This window comes from Sus scrofa, chromosome 5 (assembly GCF_000003025.6).
Source record: "Sus scrofa isolate TJ Tabasco breed Duroc chromosome 5, Sscrofa11.1, whole genome shotgun sequence".
Classification (NCBI taxonomy): domain Eukaryota; kingdom Metazoa; phylum Chordata; class Mammalia; order Artiodactyla; family Suidae; genus Sus; species Sus scrofa.
Window position 1 is genome coordinate 62,448,928 of NC_010447.5, and position 23,858 is coordinate 62,472,785.

Here is a 23,858-nt window from a genome sequence, read left to right on the forward strand (position 1 = left end):
AACTCTGGCAGGGAAGCCAGACTTCAGTGAAGATTTGGCTGCCTGCTATACCAAGACTACCCCAATTTTTAAGGCATTTCTATCTCAGAAAAAAAAAAAAAGAGAGAGAGAGAGATAGGGCACACCAGACACTAAGGAATGCACCTGTGACTTATAAACCAGATACTGTTATGAGATGTCATAACAATCACTCCCTAGAGAATATTTATTGTGTTCTTATCATAGAAAATGCCTAGGTTATGTTGCCTCAAAAAAAAAAAAAAATCCCACCAGATTAGCCGACCACTGATTTGTCGATTGTTATGTTTTTGTATTTTATTTCCTCCCTTCCTAGCTAAACAGCCAGGGATGCTTCTCTCAGAGTGTGGAAACCAAGGTCTTCCAGATGAAGAGACAAGAGTTTGAAATGAAACTTGAAGTGGAGGCGAAGATCAAAGAGGAAGGAACAGGTTGTGTACCTCACGGGCAAGGAAGAAAGAGCAGTGGACACTGATTTATTTCCTTTAGCAACTTCGGAATGGAAAGAAAAAAGTAGTAAAAGTGCAGAGAGAGCATCCTTCCAAAAAGATTTGTATTTTTTCCTTCTTTTTCAGAGGTGGAATTAACCGGCAAGGGGTCCACTGAAATAACAAGAACCATAACCAAACTCTCGTTTGTGAAAGTGGACTCATATGTTAGACGAGGAATTCCCTTCTTTGGGCAGGTGAAGCATTTTTCAATTCACAAATCAAACTGTACTCTCAGCTGAGATGCACAGCATATTCTGCGAAAACTATACCTGGTTAATCTTATCTGATGATCAAAAAATCAAAGGTATAAAACCGAAAAAAATTGATTTGTTCCTCTGCAAATTTATATATCAAATCCATAAAATCATCTTAAAGCACTATCAAAATCAGAGGGGTTTTGGAACAGCACTGCAGAAGGCACTCGATCTTTTTCCTAAGGTTTACCAGGCAGTCTCAGATTCCCGTACCATGTTCTCACAAGAATCTCAAAATTCATGGGGTCCAATTGCATTATCCTTCCAATATTAACTTTGTCTGGAAAGGAGTAAGTAGGTGGCCTTAATTTTTATTTGAAAATATAAATGATTCTCCTGAGTTTCTTTCACGGATATATATTTACGTTGCTTTTTCTTTAACAAAAAGTATATTTTAAAAACAATACCATAAGGGTAAAATACTGCTATTTAAGGTTCCCAGATTTTAAAGATAGAAATTTTCTCACAGAGCTACAAAAAAATTCTTCTTTGTTCTGCTTCTATTATTTATAAGCAGATGTGCAAAAGGATCTTTGGACTCCAGAAGTCTAAGATAACAGTTGTATGCACCTCCAGATGTAATTGCTGTGCGTCCTGGTTTGTTTGTTCCCTGCCCCCGATCCCGTTTTAGGGCTGCACCTGTGGCATACAGAAGTTCTCGGGCGAGGGAGCCAAACTGGAGCTACAGCTGAGGCCTGTGTCACAGCCATGGCCACACTGGGATCTGAGCCACCTCTGCAACCTACATCACAGCTTGCAGCAATACCAGATCCTATCCCACTAAGCAAGGCCAGGGATCAAACCTGCATCCTTCCAGAGACAACGCTGGGTTCTTAACCTGCTGAGCCACAATGGGAACTCTTCTGCATCCTGTTTTTAATGGAACATCATAAGATGTCAGCTGAGAAGCGTGTGAAAGACAGAGAAATTAGACCCCACAAAAGAGTGGTGGGATAAATTTTAAAATGTTTTATTATGTTATGACAGCAAACATATTCAGAAACTTTGGTCACTTTCTAAAATGAAAGTATATAGTTCACTTTTTTAAATTTCTCAGAGGTATACTGCACTTTTTTTGAGATTTTATTCCTGTATCTTGTCCTATTTGTCATAAGACTCTCATCAAATGAGAAAAAAATCAGAATATTGTGCCTATTCTGATCGTCACATGCAGCTGACATTTCATTGGCAAACTTAGTTTTTCGTTAATCAATGACAAACACTAATCCAAGTCTGCTGGCTGTGCTTCCTTCTACCCAAAGTAGCTTATACTAGGGGAAAAAAAATTACCATCTTTGCAATCTAAACTGAACTACTCATCTTCTGAGTTGGATAGTAGCAGTAATTTGACTTTAGGCCCTCATTTAATTTTTTTGTGATTCTTCTCAATGTTGCATTTTTCAAATGTGAAGTGTCTCATAAAATCTGCCTACCTTGCAAAATTCCATCAGTCTGGGTTGAGAAGCAGATATCACCTATAAAACTACTACAGAAACACACAGGACAATCTATCAGCAATTGCTTACATATGCACGTATGAAACCTCAGAACACAAATCCACAGAAAGTGGATGGTCTGCCAAAAAACAATGTTTGAGATGCAATGAAATTTGGCTAATGGGTTAAAAATTTTCACTACTATAGGCTCTTGTGGTCTGTGACTCTCCAAAAGTTACACGTAATAGATGGCATTTTAGGTCGCTCTATTGTCATCTCCAACATTCTCTATCCCTTTACACTAGTTTTCATTTTAGGACTGATTACCACTAAATAAGTGTATGGTACTGATGCATTTCCCCAGCATCTCTCCCTTTTACTGGACTATACACTCTGTGCGGCAAGGAATTTTTGGTTCACTGCTGTGGCCTCAATGCCTGGAACCATGTCCGACAGAGTATACACATTCCGTAAATATTTGTGACAAAAGGAATGTTTGCTGTTCATTGGCTATTTAGCCATGTAACTGACCTGCCGCTTTTTACTCTTCAGGTACGCCTGGTGGATGGGAAAGGTGTCCCTGTGCCAAAGAAAGTCATCTTCATCACCGCAAACGAAGCCAAATATGAGTCTAATGCCACAACTGATGAGCACGGCCTGGTGCAATTCTCCATCAACACCACCGAGATCATGGGCACCTCGCTCACTATCAGGGTACGTTTGGAAGGAAATTACCAACCTCGTGAAGTAGCCTCGGAACAAACAACGAGGTTGTAAGTTGCAACCTACAACTGATGACATTTCCAACTTGTATTTTGTCCTATGGAGAGGGGAAAAAAAATGAGAAACTAGAACGCCATGTAAGGTCAATTTGGGAAAAGGATTAAAAAGGAGGCAGTGTTGTGGTAAAAAGGGAGGGTTCTACTTGTGAGCTCTTGCCGGGAATATAAAATGGTGTGACTGCTATGGAAACCAGTCTGGCAGTCCCCCAAAACTTAAAAATAGAGCTCCCATATGATCCAGCAGTCTCACCTCTGAGTACATGTTCAAAAGAACTAAGGAGGTCCTCTCATGGCTCAGTGGGTAATAAACCCGACTAGGATCCATGAGGATGTGGGTTTGATCCCTGGCCTCGCTCAGTGGGGGGTTAAGGATCTGGCGTTGCCGTGAGCTGTGGTGTAGGTTGCAGGCGCAATTCGGATCTGGCGTAGACTGGTGGCTACAGCTCCGATTAGACCCCTAGCCTGGGAACCTCCATATGCCGTGGGTGCGGCCCTAAAATGACAAAAAAAAAAAATAATAATAATAATCACCTTGACAGCCTAGGAAAGGTAGACTTCAACTGTTTCACTAACTCAATTCATGAACCAATACTGTTTACAGAAAGTGTTCTCAGACCTCGTTTGCAATATGACATTTATTCGTAATACCCACTTGAAACCCATCACAAATGAGCATCTACTCTCTGAAATGTAAGTCTTCAGTCTCTGAAGATTAGTTGGTCTCCTCAAAGAGGTTTCCTAGCTCCAGTGTCTCGGTAAGAATAGGTAAAGCAGCCAAAGAAATGTAGAGCAAGCTGATCAGAGCCAAGGAGGCCTCCTTTTATGTTCTTCAGAAATGTAAATATCAACCCAAGGAGCCTTTGACTTGCAAAGGCCTGCAATACAGACAAACAAAATAAAGGATCCTCTCTCTCACTTTTTAGTGTGGAGCAGATTTCTAGGTACGAGTTAAAGTAGCATAGTGAACTAATGCAGTTCTGTGAGGACAGTGATTCTCTATGCTGTATAGATTACAGTACGATTAATAAGATCGTATTGTCTTTCTATTTCATTAGGTCAAACACAAAGATCACAGTCCCTGTTACGGCTACCAGTGGGTCTCAGAAGAACATGAAGAAGCGTATCACACTGCGAATCTCGTATTCTCCCAAAGCAAGAGCTTTGTCCACTTAGAGCCGGTGCCTCAAGAATTGCCCTGTGGCCAAACTCAGACAGTCCAAGCACATTATGTACTGAATGGCCAGGTCCTGCGGGAGCTGAAGGAGCTCGTGTTCTATTACCTGGTGAGAAGGAAGACCCCTGCTTTGACTCCTCTGTAGATAAAAGCACTGGGTGGGCAAAGATTTAGGAAGCTCTTTAGATATCCCTCCTTTGACCTCCTATCCATGCTCCTTTTGAAGGTTCGACTTCTCTCAGGGCTAATTATTGCCAGCAGGGGCTCAATAAAACAAGCATATCATGTGGAGGACCAGACTTGGGGTATAAGATCTTCATCAGGCAAATTAAATCCCTTTTCACTTCCTTTTTGGCAGATAATGTCAAAGGGAGGCATTGTCCGAGCTGGGACTCATACACTGCCCGTGGAGCAGGGAGACAGTGAGTATTTCCATTATTCCCCATTTCTGCCCTACTCCACCATCATGCAAGGCCTTACACTGCAGACATATCAGGAACAGTTTTCAACAGTTTTCTTTGCCTTCAGGTTATCCTGTTCTGATTATTTATTTAAAATGTTGAGTTGTTTCATAATCTATGCTTATTCCACATTTTCAGACCATAGATAGTCATGGACCTTCTTCTCAAAATGCCATTTCAAAACTGTTTTAGACACTGGAGAGAAGGTAAAACTTAGGAGTGTCTTCTATATATTGTCTTGGGCTGAGTCGTTTATATTTTTATATCATATTTCCCCTTTGAAGATAGTTATGATTTATGAAGTGGTAAACTAGATACTCCCACCATTGAACTGGACTCTCCCCAGGAACAAATGTGGAACAGTATAAACCTCTGAAGATTTCTCCTATCCTAAGGGAGTCTAAAAGACCCCTTATAAGAAAACTATCGGTGAACTTCTCTTTAGTTCCTTCTTTGTAGCAACAGAAAAGCACGGTGGTAGACTCAGAGACATTTCAGGCAACTTCCAAAGAATCTACACAGACATCAAAAAAGAACTTTCAAAGGAGCACAGAACTCCTCTTAGGAAGAAAGACTAGATATTTGGTTCATAGACAGTTAAAGGGGACATGAAGGTTAAACTCTTACTATCATATTTCAAAACTTCAAGTTCTCCTTCCCTCCAGTGTGAAGTCTAGATCAAATGGTAGCCACGTGGGTATCTCCACATCCTTAGATAACATCAGTACTGTATAGATGAACTCAAACTGAAAATTGGGGAGTAGGAGTTCCCTTCGTGGTGCAGTGGTTAACGAATCCGACTAGGAACCATGAGGTTGCGGGTTCGATCCCTGGCCTTGCTCAGTGGGTTAAGGCTCCAGCATTGCCGTGAGCTGTGGTGTAGGTTGCAGATGCTGCTCGGATCCCACGTTGCTGTGGCTCTGGCATAGGCCGGTGGCTACAGCTCCGATTGGACCCCTAGCCTGGGAACCTCCATATGCCGCCAGAAGTGGCCCTAGAAATGGCAAAAAGACAAAAAAAAAGAAATGAAAATTGGGGAGTTATCATTATGTGATTTTGAGAGAAGAGAGGATAGTGATAAGGTTGGTGTTTTGCTTTTTTGGTTTTTTTATTTTTTGCCTTTTGTCTTTTGAGGGCCGCGCCCTCGGCATATGGAGGTTCTCAGGCTAGGAGTTGAATCAAAGCTGTAGCTGCTGACCTACATCACAGCCACAGCAACACCAGATCCTTAACCCACTGGGCGAGGCCAAGGATTAAACCCACAACCTCATGGTTCCTAGTAGGATTTGTTTCCACTGTGCCACGATGGGAATCCAAGTTGTTTTTTTTTAAGCCAGGGTTCTTAGAGATAGAACATTTACTACAGCTTTTTCTTTTTCTTTTTTCCTTCTTTTTTTTTTTTTGGTCTTTTAGGGCCACACCTGTGGCATATGGAGCTTCCCAGGCTAGGGCTCCATTCAGAGCTGCAGCCGCCAGCCTGCACCACAGCCAGAGCAACTCTGGATCTGAGCTGCGTCTGCGACCTACACCACAGCTCACAGCAATGCCAGATCCTTAACCCAATGAGCAAGGCCAGGGATCGAACCCGAGTCCTCATGGTTGCTAGTCGGGTTCGTTAACCGCTAAGCCACGATGGGAACTCCGGCAGCTACTTTTTCTTATATCTGTTATACCTACTAATAGAAACGAGCATTAACGACACCAGGCTCCCCACATGGCTTTGTACAACACAAAAACATCATTTCAACCCTGAACAGTCTAACTCACGACCACTTCCTCAATCTCTTTCCAGTGAAAGGCTCTTTTTCCTTGTCATTCCCCGTGGAGGCAGACCTCGCTCCCATCGCTCGGCTGCTCATCTATGCCATTTTACCCGACGGGGAAGTGGTTGGGGATTCTGCAAAATATGAGGTTGAAAACTGTCTGCCCAACAAGGTGGGTGTTTTATCTCATACGATTTTCAACATTTCAAATGAGAAGTTACTCTTCCTATCAATTATTTTCTACTTGAGAGCATTGAGGCCCAAAGACGTAAATTCCCCGGAGATTTTTCAGCAAAGTGATGGCAGAGTCACCCTAAGAGGCCATGTCACTTGACTCCTAGGGCAAAATTCTCATGAGTTGTCTCTTACCACATGGTACGGTTCAGAGCACCTTCTTCTATGATGATATGTTGGGAAATATGTAACCAAGTTCGTAAGACTGTAGAAGAGCCAAAAGAAAAATACAAGAGCCTCTAGAGTCATTTGCATTCCACCCAGTTAATGAACACCTCATCAAGTAGCCAAGGTAAAAGACGGTGTCTTAAATTTAATAATTTATAAAAATAGATATCGTTCTCCTGGCTCGACTGATTCCTCCGAATCGGAGGGGTGCGGAGGGGACAAAAAGTCTCAAGACTCATCTGGTGCCAACTATCACGAAGTCAGAAAAGTGATTATACGTTGAACGTGAGGAACACTCAGGAGATACTGGTGAATGCACGGGTAAATCAGGAAATTTGTTTCTCTGACTTGGTCCCCAATTCCACAGGTGGGTTTGCACTTCAACCCAGCACAAGGTCTCCCGGGGTCCCACGCCCACCTGCAAGTCACCGCTTCCCCTAAGTCCCTCTGCGGCCTCCGCGCTGTGGACCAGAGTGTGCTGCTCCTGAAACCCGAGGCCGAGCTTTCCCCCACCACGGTGAGTTCTGTCAGCCCCAGGCATCAGGAAGGGCCACGCAGGGGACTCAGAGCAAGGAGAAACCTGAGTGGAATAGGACTTGTTAAAATTATATTTATCTAGGAGTTAGTAGTAATGAGCTCTTTCATGTGCACTTTTGTTTGGTGAGGAAGATGTTACATACGCATACATATGTATAAATCATGCACCATCCAAAATCCCTGAAGTCTTAGAGCTTCATGAAACCAATAATGGGCTTTTTTGGGGGGTCTTTTTAGGGCTGTACCCGGGGCATATGGAGGTTCCCAGACTAGGGGCGGAATTGCAGCTGTAGCTGCTGGCCTACACCACAGCCGCAGCAAAGTGGGATCTGAGCACATCTGTGACACACCACAGCTCACAGGAATGCCAGATCCTTAACCCAAGGCCAGGGATTGAACCTATGTCCTCATGGATGCTAGTCAGATTCATTTCTGCTGAGCCACGATGGGGACTCCAGTAATAGGCATTTTCCAACTAGCTCAGTATTTCAAAAAGTTTAACAAAAGTGGTACATACACCTGCACTAAGACTGCACAAGCCAGGCAAAATATCAAATTTTTATTTTTATAGGAACTATACCAGTTGAAACACTGCAGTCCCAAGATAAACACAGTTTCTGAAGGTAGAGCTGTATTGTCTCTGATGAATAAAAATTAGGAAAATTTAATTACTAGATGATAAATGAAACCTTTTAAAAATACCGGGTTGGGAGTTCCCATTGTGGCACAGTGGTTACGAATCTGACTGGGAACCATGAGGTTGCAGGTTTGATCCCTGGCCTTGCTCAGTGGGTTAAGGATCCGGCATTGCCGTGAGCTGTGGTATAGGTCGCAGACGTGGCTCGGATCCCACGTTGCTGTGGCTCTGGTGTAGGCTGGTGGCTACAGCTCTGATTAGACCCCTAGCCTGGGAATCTCCACATGCCGTGGGAAGCGGCCCTAGACAAAAAAAAAAAAAAAAAAAAAAAAAAAAAAAATGCCGGGTTAGTAGGGAAAATAGCAGAAGAGTATGCTGAGTGTAACAACGAGAAACTTCTTAAATTGTACTAATATTAGTTTGCTCATTTCTTCAAATTTTTAATGAGGCCAATTGGAATAATCTCTTACTGAGGTTATTTTTGACTATCAAAATTTTATGAAGGGAAAGGTATGTTTTTACTTCCCTAAAAGAGACATTTATAAGAAAATATCTCTTACTTTTTGTCCTTCCAATGGTTTTTTTTTTTTTTTTTTTTTTTGTCTTTTGTCTTTTTGTTGTTGTTGTTGCTATTTCTTGGGCCGCTCCCGCGGCATATGGAGGTTCCCAGGCTAGGGGTTGAATCGGAGCTGTAGCCACCGGCCTACGCCAGAGCCACAGCAACGCGGGATCCGAGCTGCGTGTGCAACCTACACCACAGCTCACGGCAACGCCGGATCGTTAACCCACTGAGCAAGGGCAGGGACCGAACCCGCAACCTCATGGTTCCTAGTTGGATTCGTTAACTACTGCGCCACGACGGGAACTCCTCCAATTTTTTAATTAGCAATATTCAAACACTTTTAAAGGAAATATTAAGTACATAGAGGAAGGAAGGGCATATGTGGGAAACTAACATTAATGTTTTATGTTTGTATAATATAATTGTATAGTTCTCAAATTTTTTAATTATAATAACCTTGATGGATGAATAAGGCAGAGAATTTTATCAATTTATTAATAATAAAGGAGACGCTCTCAGGTATTACCCTTGATAATATTTCACTAATGAAATGCTTTGCATCTAGTAGTGTGTCAGTCATTCAGTGCATGCTTATTTAGTGCTTGCTGTGTTCTGGGGAATCTTGTAGTGAACTACTAGAAAGACAAAAATCCATGCATTTTCCATGAGTGGGTAAAACACAGAATAATTATTTGCTTTGGACAAAAATGAAGCAGAGGAGATGGAAAATGGCAAGAGGAAACTGTCTTTGAGAAAGTGATTTCATCGTGCTACTCATTTTTCTGATCTATTCTTGCCAAATTTTGAACCCCTACAAAATACAGTGCACCTATGGGATTTTTTTGTTCGTCTTGTTCTTCCTGTGTAAGTGATTTGAAAGTCTTATTTTCAGTATTCTACTGAATACTAAAAATAATAAGTTTTACTTATTTTACAAAGATTTGGAGCATTTTGTTCCTATGAATAATACCTAAGAAAATAGTATACTGACCTTGATAGAGGATGCATACTTCTCCCTGTGCCTGCTTTTTTTTTAAGGTTTATTGAAGTACAGTTGATTTACAATGTTGTGACAGTTTCTGCTGTATAACAAAGTGATTCAGCTATACATAAATACACATCCATTCTTTTCAGATTCTTTTCCCCTATAGATGATCATAGAATATTGGGAAGATTTCCCTGCGCTATACAGCAGGTCCCTGTTGGCCAGTCATTCCATATACCACAGTGCGCATATCACGTGCCTGTTTTGAACATGCATCCATTTACTTTGTTAGACGCTAAGTCAGTTGCTAACCACAATGCAGAGATGAAACTATTCGTTCTATCATCCCAAAGCATTACACAATGTCTCCAATATAGCAGAGCTCAATTACTCTTAATTAAGGTTTTTGTTTTTTCATTCAGAGTCAGGGTTTGCCTCTGAACTGTATAACAAAGTATTATGATCCTCGAGTACTTAGATTGGAACATTTTATTTATTTCTTTCCTAAAGTTATTAAACTTCTTCAAAATCATCTTCTCTATAAATTATCCGATGGAGCCACTCAAAGAAAGACTGGTAGTGATTATTCTTTTCATTTCTCTTTGCACTTAAGAAAAATAAGCCACAAATAAGTGTATCCTTTCATCCTTTGCATTTGCACAGGTTTATAACCTGCTACCAGTAAAGGACCTCAACAGTTTCCCTGAGAGTTTAAATCAACAGGAGGAAGATAATGAAGATTGCATCAGTCAGCATAATGTCTATATCAATGGGATCATGTATTCCCCAGTATCAAATACGAATGAAAAAGATGTCTATAGCTTCCTACAGGTAAGTCCTTTATGCTGTTGATGGTCAGTTCTTAAGTTCACAAAGTATTATATATGAAAAAAATACTTCTATATCATAGATGAGGATAATGGGACATAGAGAGGGCAAGTGACATCTCCAAGGTCACCAACAGTAGCAGATCTGCTAATAGCAACAGAGCTAAGACCAGAACTTTAGGGACAAGTAGGAAAGTTTTTTTTCTTTCTTTTTACCAAAATTCATTGCCTTGTGATATTTATAAATATCACATACATAAAATAATCACTGCTGAAAGATTCCTTAAAACAGAATGAAATTACCCCTCTATCAATTTCCTTTCTAGTCATGTGAACATTAAAAGTTTTATATTAACCTAATGGGATTATTTGTTAGACTCAATGAAAAGTATGTGTCTAGACAGATTTTATAATACTTATGCACTGATTCATGATAATTTCTTTACAGGATATGGGCTTAAGGGTATTTACCAACACCAAGATTCATAAACCCAAAATATGTTCACCACTTCCATTATATGAAATGCAGACATCTCGAAGGCTACTAGCTTCTCCAGGTAAAAATAAAATAATAATAATAGTAAAAACTAGTTGTCTAATATCTTGAACCAAATAAAATAATTCTTTTTTAAAATATGATTAAAATTAACCAAAAACAACTTATGATTCAGATATATTAAGGTTCTTGCTCAAGGACACATAGCGAGACAAACCAAAAAATTCTGATCGTGTCCAGTTCCCACATCTGCAAAGCTGGAAAGAACACGGGGCAGATTGTAAAAAGTGCTATGAGACAGTGCAGATCTGAAGAATAAAAGAAAGGACTGATTCTGATTGAGGAATCAAGAAAGTCATTCATAAAGAATCTGCTTCCAGTAAATGGAGATGTGTGGAGTTTAAAAGGGAAGAGAAAGTTTCCAGGCATAGGATCAGTGCAAACAGAAATAGAAATGTTCACAAATTGGGACTCTCTTCTCTACAGTCAAGTACAGAAGCTCTTTAACTTCCCCAACACATCAGCCAATATTCGTATTGAAATCACACTCATTTCGAGAGTTCCTGTCGTACCTCAGCAGTAATGGCCCCAAATAGTGTTCATGGGACGTGGGTTCCATCCCTGGCTTCACTCAGTGGGTTAAGGATCCAGCGTAGCCGTGAGCTGTGGTGTAGGTCACGGATGAAGCTCAGATCTGGCGTTGCAGTGGCTGTGGTGGGCAGCTGTAGCTCTGATTCAACCCCCAGCCTGGGAACTTCCCTATGCTGCGCCTGTGGCCCCAACAAGAGAAAAATAAAAAGAAATCACACTCATTTGTCAATGATATGGGTTGCTTCTTTGATGAATCACATAACAATCAAGCATTTATGTATTTATAGTCTGATATTGCCAAAACATGGATGAATAAGTGTTGCATAAACAAAAAACAATTAATCAAAAAGCACGGAAAATATTCAGTGAGAATCAGTTGACTGTTCCATAACTCAAATAAAGAACATGCGTATTTTTATGATTATTTATAAATTACATTCTTTAATCCTCTATCAGTAAGATTTGTAGTGAATTTATGTATGTGCAAGAGTTGAGATGCCCCAGATTTTTCCCAAGATGCTGGTTGTTAAATATTTACCAGCACACCATTAACAGAAGGTAAAGAGGGTGAGAGATCCTAACTGATCTTCTGACACCTTTGGGAATAAAGACGTTTTTTTACTTCTTGGTCCTTTCACACCTATAGATTGTTTCTCAAAGGCACTGTCATAATGTCTGGGTACAGTTTTTCTTTGCCCCCACAGGGGAAGGACCACATCCCGACCCCACCTCATAACACGCACCGCTCCGTATTCTGTGCGGTGGACCCAGCCTCCTTTCTGCTCCACTGTCAACTCAAGACCCTTTCTGTCTCTAGGTCTCCAAGTCTCAGCTGGGGCTTCTCCTCCCCCAGCTCACTCCTAATTGTTATTCTAATACTTCATTATTCTAATTGTTATTATTATTCTATTCTAACTATTATTCTAATACTTCAGAATTTACCTAAAATATCACCTCCTCAAAGACGCTTTCCCTGGAAAGCTTCCTACCACGGTGTCCTCTCCTGGTTCCCATCTATTCCATCACCCTATTTCTTTTGTAGCACTTCTTATACAATCTCTCATAAGCTTAATCTTTATCGTTTCTGTCTCCTCCATAGCCTTAGCGGAAATGGATAGAGGAGGCCATGCCCTCATGAACATGGTACGCATATCAGAGCCTCTCGCCACGGAGACTGTGCGCAAGTACTTCCCTGAGACGTGGATCTGGGAGTTGGTGCCCGTAAAGTGAGTAACTTCTCTTTCATATAAGGGGCAACAATATAGATTCCTCACAATTTTCAATTCTTAGCTAATTTTTCAATACACAAATATGCCTGTTAGGCACGTTGCTGTATTCGGAAGTGGTTGAACATCATACCCCTATAATGACATCTCACTAATGTAATTGTAGCAGAAATTTGGCACAAATTTAATTCTGAGATTTCCAGAAGATGCTCGTAAGGACTAAATATAACCAAGCACTGCAGAGTAACAGCTATAGGAGATCCTTCCTTGATCAGCAGTCCTGAATTAAGCACAGAATCAGTCAAGCCACCTATATACAATAACAGTAGAATTAAAAAGGATAAACCTGAAGTTCCCGTCATGGTGCAGCAGAAAGGAATCCTACTAGGAACCATGAGGTTGTGAGTTCGATCCCTGGCCTTTCTCAGTGGGTTAAGGATCCAGTGCTGCCATGAGCTGTGATGTAGATCACAGATGAGGCTCCAATCTAGCGTTGGCTGTGGCTGTGGCTGTGTCGCAGGCGGGCAGCTACACACAGCTCTGATTGTACCCCTATCCTAGGAACCTCCCTATGCCATGGGTGTGGCCCTAAAAAGTAAAAAAAAAAAAAGATAAACCTTCCCTCTGGAACAGTATTTTAGAGAGAAAAATTAAGAACAATCTAAAATTACATATTTCGTTTACAATTACATTGTCTATAACAGATTTTACTACAACCATATATGTATAGGAGATTCTGATACAGACTAGAATTGAAAACAGAGTTGGAAAAAAAGGACTTGCACATTCGCATTTCAAACCTTGATTATACTCTCCATTATTGGGATTTCTACTGAGTACATTCAAGTCGTGACAATAGAATTTATAGGGTTCTCTTCCTAGAAAAAATTTACAGACACACCTCAAAGATGTTGCAGATTTTGTTGCAGACCATCCTAATAAAAGGAGTATCACAATAAAACAAGCCATACGAATTTTTTTACGACCCAGTACGTAGAAAAGTTACATTTACACTGTAGTCTATTAAGTGTGCAGCAGCATTATGTTTTTCCAAAACATACATACCTTAATCCAAAAAATACTTTATTGCTATAAAATGCTAACCATCATCTGAGCCTTCAGCAAGTCATAATCTTTTTGCTAGTAGAGGATCTTCTTCCACGTTGATGGCTGCTGACAGACCGGGGTGGTGGTTGCTGAAAGTTGGGGTGGCAGTGGTAATTTCTTAAAACAAGATAGCAATGAAGTTTGCCACATTGGTTTAACTTTTCCTTTCACGAACAATTATCCATAGCAGTCAGTGGGTTTTGATAGCATTTTACCCAGTAGAACTTCTTTCAAAATTGGATTTAATCCTCTTAAACTTTGCTACTACTTTGTCAACTAAGTTTATGTAATGTTCTAAATCCTTTGTTGTCTTTCCAATAATCTTCAGAGCATCTTCACCAGGAATAGATTCCATCTCAGGAAACCACTTAGTTTGCTCAACCATAAGAAACAACTCTCATCCATGAAAGTTTTATCATGAGATTGCAGCAATTCAGTCATATCTTCAGGCTTCGCTTCTAATTCTAGTTTTCTTGCTATTTCCACCGTATGTTGTTACTTCCTCTACTAAAGTCTTGAACCCCTCAAAGCCATCTGTGAGGGATGAGATCAGCTTCTTCCAAACTTCTATTAATCTTGATGTTTTGACCTCTTCCCATGAATCATGAATGTTCTTAATGACATCTAGAATGGTAAATCCTTTCCAGAAGGTTTACAATTTATGTACCCAGATCTATCAGAAGAATTGCTGTAACCTTACAAAATGTATAACCTTACAAAATGTATGACCTTACAAAATGTATAACCTTACAAAAGGTAAGCTATAACCTTACAAAATGTATTTCTCAAATAATAAGACTTGAAAGTCAAAATTACTCCTTGTTCTGTGGGCTGCAGAATGGCTCTGTGTTGGCAGGCATGAAAACAATATTAATCTCATCGTATGCCTCCATCAGAGCTCTCAGGTAACCAGGTGCATTGTCAATGAGCAGCAATATTTGGAAAGGAATCTTTTCTTTCTGAGTAGTAGGTCTCAGCAGTGGACTTAAAATATTCAGTAAACCATGCTGTAAACAGATGTGCAGTCATCTAAGCTCTGTTCCATTTATAGAGCCCAGGCAGAGTAGATTATGCACAGGCACAGCTCTGAAGTAGGGCAGTCAGAACACACACAACATTTATCTGTGAAATTTGCCGTCTTATACATGCACAGTTCATGGCACCCCAAAACAATTAGAGTAATAACACCAAATATTACTGATCACAGATCACCATAACAAATAGAATAATAATTTAAAAGTTTGATATTGGGGAATTCCAAAATGCAACATCAAGACATGAAGTAAGCATGTCTTGGAAAATGGATTTGGAAAAATGTCACTGGAGTGCCCACCATGGTGCAGTGGGTTAAGAATCCATCAGCAGCGGGTGGAGTCGCTGCAAAGGTGTGAGTTCAATCCCCAGGCCAGTGCAGTGGATTAAAGGATCTCTTGTTGACAGAGCTGCCACAGTTGCCACTGTGGTAGGTCACAGCTGTGGCATGGGTTTGATCCCTGGCCCAGAGAATTTCCATATGCCGTGGGTGTGACCATAAAGAAAGGGAAAGAAAAGAAGAGAAAGGGGAAAAAATGGCACCAAAAGACCTGTTTGATGCAAGGGTGCCACAAACCTTCAATCTGTAAAATATGCAGTACCATTAAAGCACAATAAACCCAAGTGCCATGAAATGGGTATGCCTGTCTTTAACTGCTTACTCTTTGTTCATCACACTGCCATCCTCCGCAGCGACTCGGGTGTGGCTGAAATAGAAGTGACCATCCCCGATACCATCACTGAGTGGAAAGCAGGGGCCCTCTGCCTGGCCAGTGACATTGGACTTGGTCTCTCTCCGACTGCCTCTCTCCAAGCCTTCCAGCCATTCTTTGTGGAGCTCACAATGCCCTACTCAGTGATCCGTGGAGAGGGCTTCACGCTCAAGGCCACTGTGTTCAACTACCTTCCCAAATGCATCCGGGTAAGGACCTCTCTTTACTAAACTGAGCACACCGTAATAGTCAAGGAAATTAAATGTTGCATTCCTGGGGATACTGACCAACTCCTATGTATAAAACGGGCTCACCAGGGGATAGCAGCATCAGAGATATTCATATGTTGTATGATTATGGTTGCTGATATCTCCAAATACTGTATTGTAACTTAACACAAGTTTCTGACCCTTATCATAAGCCTTTAAAGTTAGGAAGTTTGTGTAGTAGGAAGATTTCTGACAGGAACAGCAAAAACCAATATGCTGATGCTCATGTCTTCTCCTAAGGTTTCAACCTCTACATTCCCATACATTTAACTTTTCATATATGATTAATTATATTAAACTTTATTTTTAAAGTTATTTAGGTACATCTTACTTCTGCTGAAACATAACTGGTTATAAGTCTTGTAGACTCTGCTGGGAGTCAAGACCCTAGGCCAAGGAGCAGAGCTCCCACAGGCAACAAAGATATCATCATGACATCTCCTTACCTCTGTTCCTGCCACACACAAAAAGCAAATTATCCCAAAACACTAATATTCAGATGCCAGATCCACGTAAGGTGATATAAGATGAGGTCTTTGTTTACATCACCTTCTATATGAGGCAACCTGAAATCTAACCAATCCCCCAACGTGCTTTATTTCAAGCCATTCTCCCATTGGTCCCCTCTCCCTCTGGTCTATTTTCTCTTTGTATCGCCTGTGTTTTCAGGTCAGTGTGCACCTGATGGACTCTCCTGCATTCCTAGCTGTCCCAGAAGAGAAGGAAGAAAAGGCCCACTGCATCTGTGGGAATGGCCGGCAAACTGTGTCCTGGGCAGTAACCCCAAAATCATTAGGTGAGAGAGAGTCTCTTAGAAGCAATTCTCTATTCAAAGATTGTATCTCTTTCTAACTTACTTCACTTAGTAGAAGAGTGTCTAGTTCCATCCATGTTGCTGGAAATGGCATTATTTTGTTCTTTTTTATGGCTGAATAGTATTCCATTGTGTATATATACATCTTCTTAATTCAATCATCTGTCGCTGTACAGTAGAAAACTGACAGAACACTGTAAACTAGCTATAATGGAAAAAATAAAAATCATTCTAAATGAAAAAAAACAATGTCATGAAATTCCCAAGAATTATTCTATATGAGATAATAATCATAAACATAAAAGGGAGTCCCCTATAGCTCAGTGCATCCATTTCTTGTGGGTTTCCTAACTATATTAATTACAAATCTAAGGTTGGCTTTTGTTGGCACTAAAAAAAATATAGAGATAATAATAATGAAAGCCTCTATGTTATTATTAAAAAACCTCAAATTATTTAAAAAAAAAAGATTGTATCTATCTATTGAATCCTTATCCAGGCAAAGATTCTCCCCATCAGAGGGTAGAATTGTTTTCCTTTGTCTTTCATTCTAGGATCTTGGATTCTCAGAATCATTAGCCTCTAGATTACGTTGCTTTCATTCATGCTCCTATGTTTTTATAGAACAACCACCAAAAAAAAAAAAAAAAAAAACAGGTCACAAAGATTTACATATTTATAAATTGTCGGGTTTGGCGGCATTGAGAAAGCGGGAGATGATGCTCATCCCTGTTGGCCCCTTTTTTCAGAGAAGGTGAATTTCACAGTGACTGCAGAGGCACTGTCGTCTCAAGAGCTGTGTGGGACTGAGGCGGCTATGGTCCCCGAATATGGAAGGAAGGACACAATCATCAAGTCCCTGTTGGTTGAAGTAAGTAAGCCTTCCCATTTGATGGGTCACAATGAGTCAAGAAAACAGTAGTGAATCTAATCGGGGCTCCAACTTTTAGGTAAAAATGGCTAAATAACATATGGTCATGGTATATTTCACAATATGATTCTCTCCACCCCCACTTAACTTCCTAATTTCCCCTCCCTTTCTCATTCATGAACCTCTCTCCTTCCTATTGCCTACACTTCGAGAATTTTTTTATATAACACATTTGAAAATCAGTTCCAATTCTTGTCTTCACTGTCAAGAATCCTATAGTTCCCCTATCAACACACATGTCTTGAAAGTCAGTCCTTTCCCTCTGTTAACTTTTCTGTTTTTCCCACCTAAAGCCTGAAGGACTAGAGAAGGAAGTAACATTCAACTCCCTGCTTTGTCCATCAGGTAAGACTCACCTCTCATAATTAGTAATTAAAATAACATTAACCAAAGTTGGTATAATATTTGAAGTTCAAAGAATTTTATGTATACTTTGCCTATAAGGTAAGTTAGGACCCGGAGAATCATCAACCCACTTGGTAAGTGAGGAAACTGGTTCTTAGAGAAGGCAAGTAATTTGATTAAGAGACCATCCCTAGATCTTTATTTCTTCGGGGTCGGTGCAAACATCAAAATGTCTTTCTGACCAGTGTATGATGTGGTTATAGGTAGAAAGTGGGTAGAATCAAAATGAATATTGCCAGAGAAGCGCCTTTCTTGGATATTTAAAACAACACATGGGTAGCTGGATTCAGGCCATCTCAGCACTGAGTTTTGCATAGCTAACCGTATTTGATGACAGGACTGTGTGATTTCCCTAAGAAAAAGTTGCCATAGCTGCAACATTGTCATAGCATATTCATTTGGTGCCAATCCTGTACCTAAAACCCGATTGGGCAGTCTAGAAGGGGCTAAAGAAGCTTACAGTAAAAGGTATAACTTTATCTTTGTGGAGAGTTGTCTAGTCTAAATATTTAATATTGTAAATATTTTTCTTCCATTTGGTAACTTGTCCTTTTGCTTTGCTTATGTCATGTGTTTTCTTACAAAGTTTTTTTAAGGTAAGAGAGTTTTTTAACATACAAATAATGTGTACATAATTCATATAACTATGTATGTATTTTACATAATTATGTATTATACTACATGATAAAAGGTAATTACATGACTTATGTAGTCAATATAATTAATAATGCATACATAATTAATATATATGACTTAATGAGTTTGGAGATAAGTATATACCTATGAAACCATCCCCACGATCTATACCATAAACCTATAGATCACTTCCAAAGTTTCCTCCCACTCTATTATTATTATATTTTTATAAGAGAAGATCAATCCTATTAGTAAATATTTCAGTATACAATACGGTGTGGTTAACTGTAAGCACTGTGCTGCACAGTAGACCTCTTGAATTTACTCATCTTGCATAACTGAAACTTCATTCCCTTTGACAACTGTTGTATTATTAATCTTATGAGGATGGGATGCAATTGGAAAATAAATATTACATTTCTCTTTTTCATCTTCATGTAATTCACCAATATTAAAATGCCAGAAAATGTATGCTTATCAAAAGCAATCCATTTCTTTTCAATGAGTCAAACACTGTTCATCATCATTACTAGCCCCATGTCTAGAGCTTCCATAAAAATACTGTCTTCAGGGAGTTTCCTTGTGGTGCATCAGGTTAAGGATCCAGCATTGTCACCGCTGTGGCTCAGATCACTGCTGTGATACAGGTTTAATCCCTGGCTGGGAACTTTCACATGCCATGCACATGGCCAAAAAAAATACTATTTTTATATCTGATAAAATTTGATGGAAGTAAAGACAGAGCATTATTATAGAATTCTGGAACTTTTTGAAGATTTTTCCTTTGCTTATATATACATAGGGTTTTTTTTTCATACAACTGTTTAGTAAGGCGATTGGGAATGGACACTAAATATATGATCTTGTGATAACCATCTTGTGTTAGCCATAGGATGACTACAACAGAATCACAGCATCACAGGCATCTGTCAGTATGTAGCCTTCTTTTGGAGTACAACTCTATGTACAAGGAGAAAAGATGGTTGGGGAAGGAAAAGTTGTGGAAATCTCAGAATCCCATTCATATATGTTGAGGATATTTTAAAAAGCTGGAATACTAAAAGAGGGACAACTTTTCCAAAAGAGTTCAGGTTGCAGGGCATGGCTCTGGCCTCTAGGTCTTGGAGTTCTTCGGGAAGATTCACAGCAGAAATCATTTTCATTATGGCTGATCTGTTTCTTTCTCTAGATGCTGGGGCGTCTGAACAATTATCTCTGAAGCTGCCCCCAAATGTGGTAGAAGACTCTGCTCGTGCCTTCTTCTCAGTTCTGGGTGAGTCTGCAGCCCTCGTGGACTATCACACTATGTTGACCAGGTCTACTACATTTTTTTCCATATATACTTTCTCAAAATAACAACTATAATTTTAGCTTCTTTCTTCTCTTCTTTTTTGGACTGGTTTAGTGCTTCCCATCATACTTCTGTCTCTAGAAGACTCACCCTTCTTAAAAATATTCATGTCCTTACCTAGGTTAATTATTCACTTCTTAATGATCCTGGTGGGTTACAATCTGTAAGCTTTTATGACTTCCCATCTTTCTCATTTCCTAGGAGACTTATTAGGCTCTGCCATGAGAAACACACAAAACCTCCTCCAAATGCCCTACGGCTGTGGAGAACAGAATATGGTCCTCTTTGCTCCTAACATCTATGTTCTGGATTACCTGAATGAAACACAGCAGCTGACTGCAGAGATCAAGTCCAAGGCCATTCGCTACCTCAACACCGGTGAGTATTGAATAAGTGAGTGAAAACTTCACAGTGCTGTTTTCACCATAGAAGGGATTTCCCCATAGGCTTGAGTTACTTGTCGATTCCATGATATGTAAATGTCTCATTCTATGATGGTCACAAGAATGAGGATACTATGACCGTTAATTTCATGTGACCTATCCAGTGTCCAACCTCCAACAAAATGTGTAAGACTCAACCTCCTTACATATGACAGAAATCTGTAGGAAATATCACAAGATGCCAAGGCATTTTAGTAATGTCTCTAGCCACAGAATGTGCAGTCTGTCATGTTGCTTCTCGAATCTTCCATTCCAGGTTACCAGAGACAGCTTCTCTACAAGCACTACGATGGCTCCTATAGCACCTTTGGGGAGCACTATGGCAGAAGTGAGGGCAATACCTGGTAAGGACAAGATAGGTTCTTTGAGCTCCTATTTTTGTGTCAACTCTTTTATGTGTATTATCAAAATTATATTCCCAATAACCCAAACACATATTATTAAGCCTATAGTTGATTATACAAGACTAGCAAGGTAGCAAGCAGAAAGGCTGAGATTCAAGCACACATGTGTTAAACATGTCCCCAGGAGTTCCCATTGTGCCTCAGTGGGTTAAGAACCTGACTAGGTTCATAAGACTGCAGGTTCGATCCCTGGCCTCATTTAATGGGTTAAGGATCTGGTGTTACCACAAGCTGCAATCCACAGGTATGGATTGCAGATGCAGCTCAGATCTGGCATTGCTATGGCTGTGGCACAGGCCAGGAGCTGCAGCTCCAGTTCGTCCCCTATCCTGGCAACTTCCTTATGCCATGGGTATGGCCCTACAAAAAAAGAAAAATGTGTCCCCAATATTCATCCTGTTAATAACGCACCAAGTTATTTTTCCTGAAATAGCTCTTTTTTCTAAAATAGCTCCCATAACCATGAGTTTTTTCATAGACAGCCAGTGAACATCATATAACTTCCAGATAAACCATGTTAACTTCAGCGTGTATTGTTTTTTTAACTTATATTCATCTTGACTGAGAACATATTCACTAATAGGAGGGAAGAAAGGAGATGGACTCAGTGATATGAAACCTTGTTTTAAAATCCCTAATGGAGTTCCCTTCATGGCTCAGTGGTTAACGAACCCGACTAGCATCCATGAGGATGGAGGTTCGATCCCTGGCCTCGCTCAGTGGGCTAAGGATCCAGCGTTGCCACGAGCTGTGGTGTAGGTCGAAGATGTGGCTCTGTTCCCATGTTGCTGTGGCTGTGGCATAGGCAGCTGCAGCTCTGATTCAACCCCTAGCCTGGGTACCTCCATATGCCTCAGGTGCAGTCCTAAAAAGATAAAAAAGAAAAAAAAAATCCCGAAGATGAGACAGTGTTAGAAGTTACTGCATGTAAGGGCTGCCTGTGTGAAGATTCTGCCATCTACAGAAGAAAATCACTAAAGAAAAGAAAGATTTAAAGACTTACTGAAATAAATAGGAAAAAATAAGTAACATCAGAAGTACAGTTGTGCCTTGAAAAACATGCAGGTTAGGGTGCTGACCTCCAGGAGATGAAAATCCACATAACACAATCCACATTCACCCCTCTGAATCCCCAGTTGTGCATCCACAGACTCAACCAAGTGGGGATCATGTACTCGTGTAGTACATATCTAGTGAAAAAAGCCATGTCGAGGAGTTCTCTGGTGGCTCAGGGGGTTAAGGATCCGGTGTTGTCCCTGCTGTGGCTCAGATCACTGCTGTGCTGTGGGTTCCAGATCCCTGGCCCCACGAAATTCCACATGCTATGGGTACAGCCAAAAAAGAAAAAAGAAAAGAAAAACGAAACAGAAAGCCACGTATAAGTGGATCCGCACAGTTCAAACCATGTTGATCAAGGGTCACCTGCACTAGATCTAGCAGATTCATCAAATTAAGGGGGTAGGAGCTCTAAAAACCCAAGAATTCCTGTCAGATGATGCACACCAAAATATATGTCCTAGGAAGCCTGTTGCTGTGAGGTGGTTATAAAACCATTATAGCAACATAAGTATCATCATGTCTTCCTCTCCTCTCAGGCTCACAGCCTTTGTAATGAAGACTTTTGCCCAGGCTCGAACCTACATCTTCATTGATGAAACGCATATTACCGAAGCCCTCACCTGGCTCTCCCAAAAGCAGAAGGACAATGGCTGTTTCAGGAGCTCTGGGTCACTGCTCAACAATGCCATTAAGGTGAAGTGTTCTCGGAGCTAGTTTTGGTTTGTCCATTATGATATCTACAAGGTGAGGAGAGGTAGTGATACCATACGAATTCCTTCAGGGGAGTTCCCCACCGTGGTGCAGCAGGTTAAGGATCCACCTGCAGCAGCTCCAGTCACTGTGGAGGCCCAGGTTTGATCCCTGGTCCAGCGCAGTGAGTTAAGGATCTGGTGTTGCCACAGGTGTGGCAGGTGGAAGCTGCAGCTCGAATTCAGTCCCTGGCCTGGAAACTTCCAGATGCCTCAAGTGTGACTTCCCCCTCCTAATCCCCCCAGAAAAGAATTCCTTCAGGAAGGTTATTGGAAGAAAATAAAACCTGAGTAGTACCAAGAAAGAGTGGATGGAATGTAGGGTGATGGTACTGTTTTTCCCATGGGGATGAATATGCATAATGAGAAATTCCATGACAGCAGAACACCAGGAGATGATAAGAGTGTTCTCAGAAGTTAAATTACTCACATCTCTCTCTCTCTCTCTCTCTCTCTCTCTCTCTCTCTCTCTCTCTCTCTCTCTCTCTCATATTTACAGGGTGGAGTGGACGATGAAGTAACCCTCTCTGCCTATGTCACCATTGCACTTCTGGAGATTCCTCTCGCTGTCACTGTAGGTACCCTTGCTGAAGCCTAGTTCTAGATGCAGTGAAACTGCGGACCTGCTGTCTGAAACATCACCCCACTAAAGCCACTTGTCAGCTTTCCTTCTGTGCCCTGCCAATGCTTCCCACCTCAAGAGGGACTTTGGTCAATCCATTACGGAAGATGTACACTTTCCCACTGAGGCCCCGAGGCTCTTTCTCCCCCGGCAACCTCACCACCACCATCACACACATATGAAATGAATTCTAAAGATATGGCCTGTATTTCTGCCTTAGGAATGTGAGAATGACAGATGGTTATAGAAGCGGGGGAGGGAGGAAGTGGGATGGACAGGGAGTTTGGGGTTGGTCAATGCAAGTTTTTATATTTAGGAGCCAATGCCTTATCCATCAGGCTATGGGGGCTGCTGCGCATTTTTATATTTAGAATGGATAAGCAATGAGGTCCTTCTGTACAGCACAGGGAACTATATCCAGTCTTTCAGGACAGAACAGGATGGAAGATAGTACAAGAAAAAGAATGTGTGTGTGTATATATATTATATATATACACTGTGCTGTACAGCAGAAATTGACACAGCCCTGTAAATCAACTACACTCTGAAAAAAAAAAGAAAAGAAAAGAAAGTCCTAGGAGTTCCTGCTGTGGTTTAGTGGATAATGAACCCGACTAGTATCCATGAGGATGAGGGTTCGACGCCTGGCCTCCCTCAGTGGGTTAAGGATCCAGCGTTGCG

General features: G+C 40.7%; 1 protein-coding gene across 2 annotated transcripts in view; it reads left to right on the forward strand.

The window, feature by feature from the left end:
* The window catches only part of A2M (alpha-2-macroglobulin), a 76,763-nt gene that overhangs the window by 42,000 nt on the left and 10,905 nt on the right, over positions 1-23,858 (forward strand). For both annotated transcript variants that reach the window (XM_021092376.1, XM_013988396.2), the window contains exons 9-27: positions 335-449; positions 594-703; positions 2,752-2,913; positions 4,037-4,264; positions 4,514-4,577; positions 6,409-6,551; positions 7,149-7,298; positions 10,166-10,333; positions 10,778-10,886; positions 12,516-12,642; positions 15,475-15,703; positions 16,433-16,559; positions 17,327-17,448; positions 17,802-17,853; positions 19,739-19,822; positions 20,102-20,278; positions 20,600-20,687; positions 22,343-22,499; positions 23,055-23,129. In XM_021092376.1, coding sequence (XP_020948035.1) covers positions 335-449; positions 594-703; positions 2,752-2,913; positions 4,037-4,264; positions 4,514-4,577; positions 6,409-6,551; positions 7,149-7,298; positions 10,166-10,333; positions 10,778-10,886; positions 12,516-12,642; positions 15,475-15,703; positions 16,433-16,559; positions 17,327-17,448; positions 17,802-17,853; positions 19,739-19,822; positions 20,102-20,278; positions 20,600-20,687; positions 22,343-22,499; positions 23,055-23,129 — 2,487 coding nt within the window. The remainder of the gene's footprint in view (positions 1-334; positions 450-593; positions 704-2,751; positions 2,914-4,036; positions 4,265-4,513; positions 4,578-6,408; positions 6,552-7,148; positions 7,299-10,165; positions 10,334-10,777; positions 10,887-12,515; positions 12,643-15,474; positions 15,704-16,432; positions 16,560-17,326; positions 17,449-17,801; positions 17,854-19,738; positions 19,823-20,101; positions 20,279-20,599; positions 20,688-22,342; positions 22,500-23,054; positions 23,130-23,858) is intronic.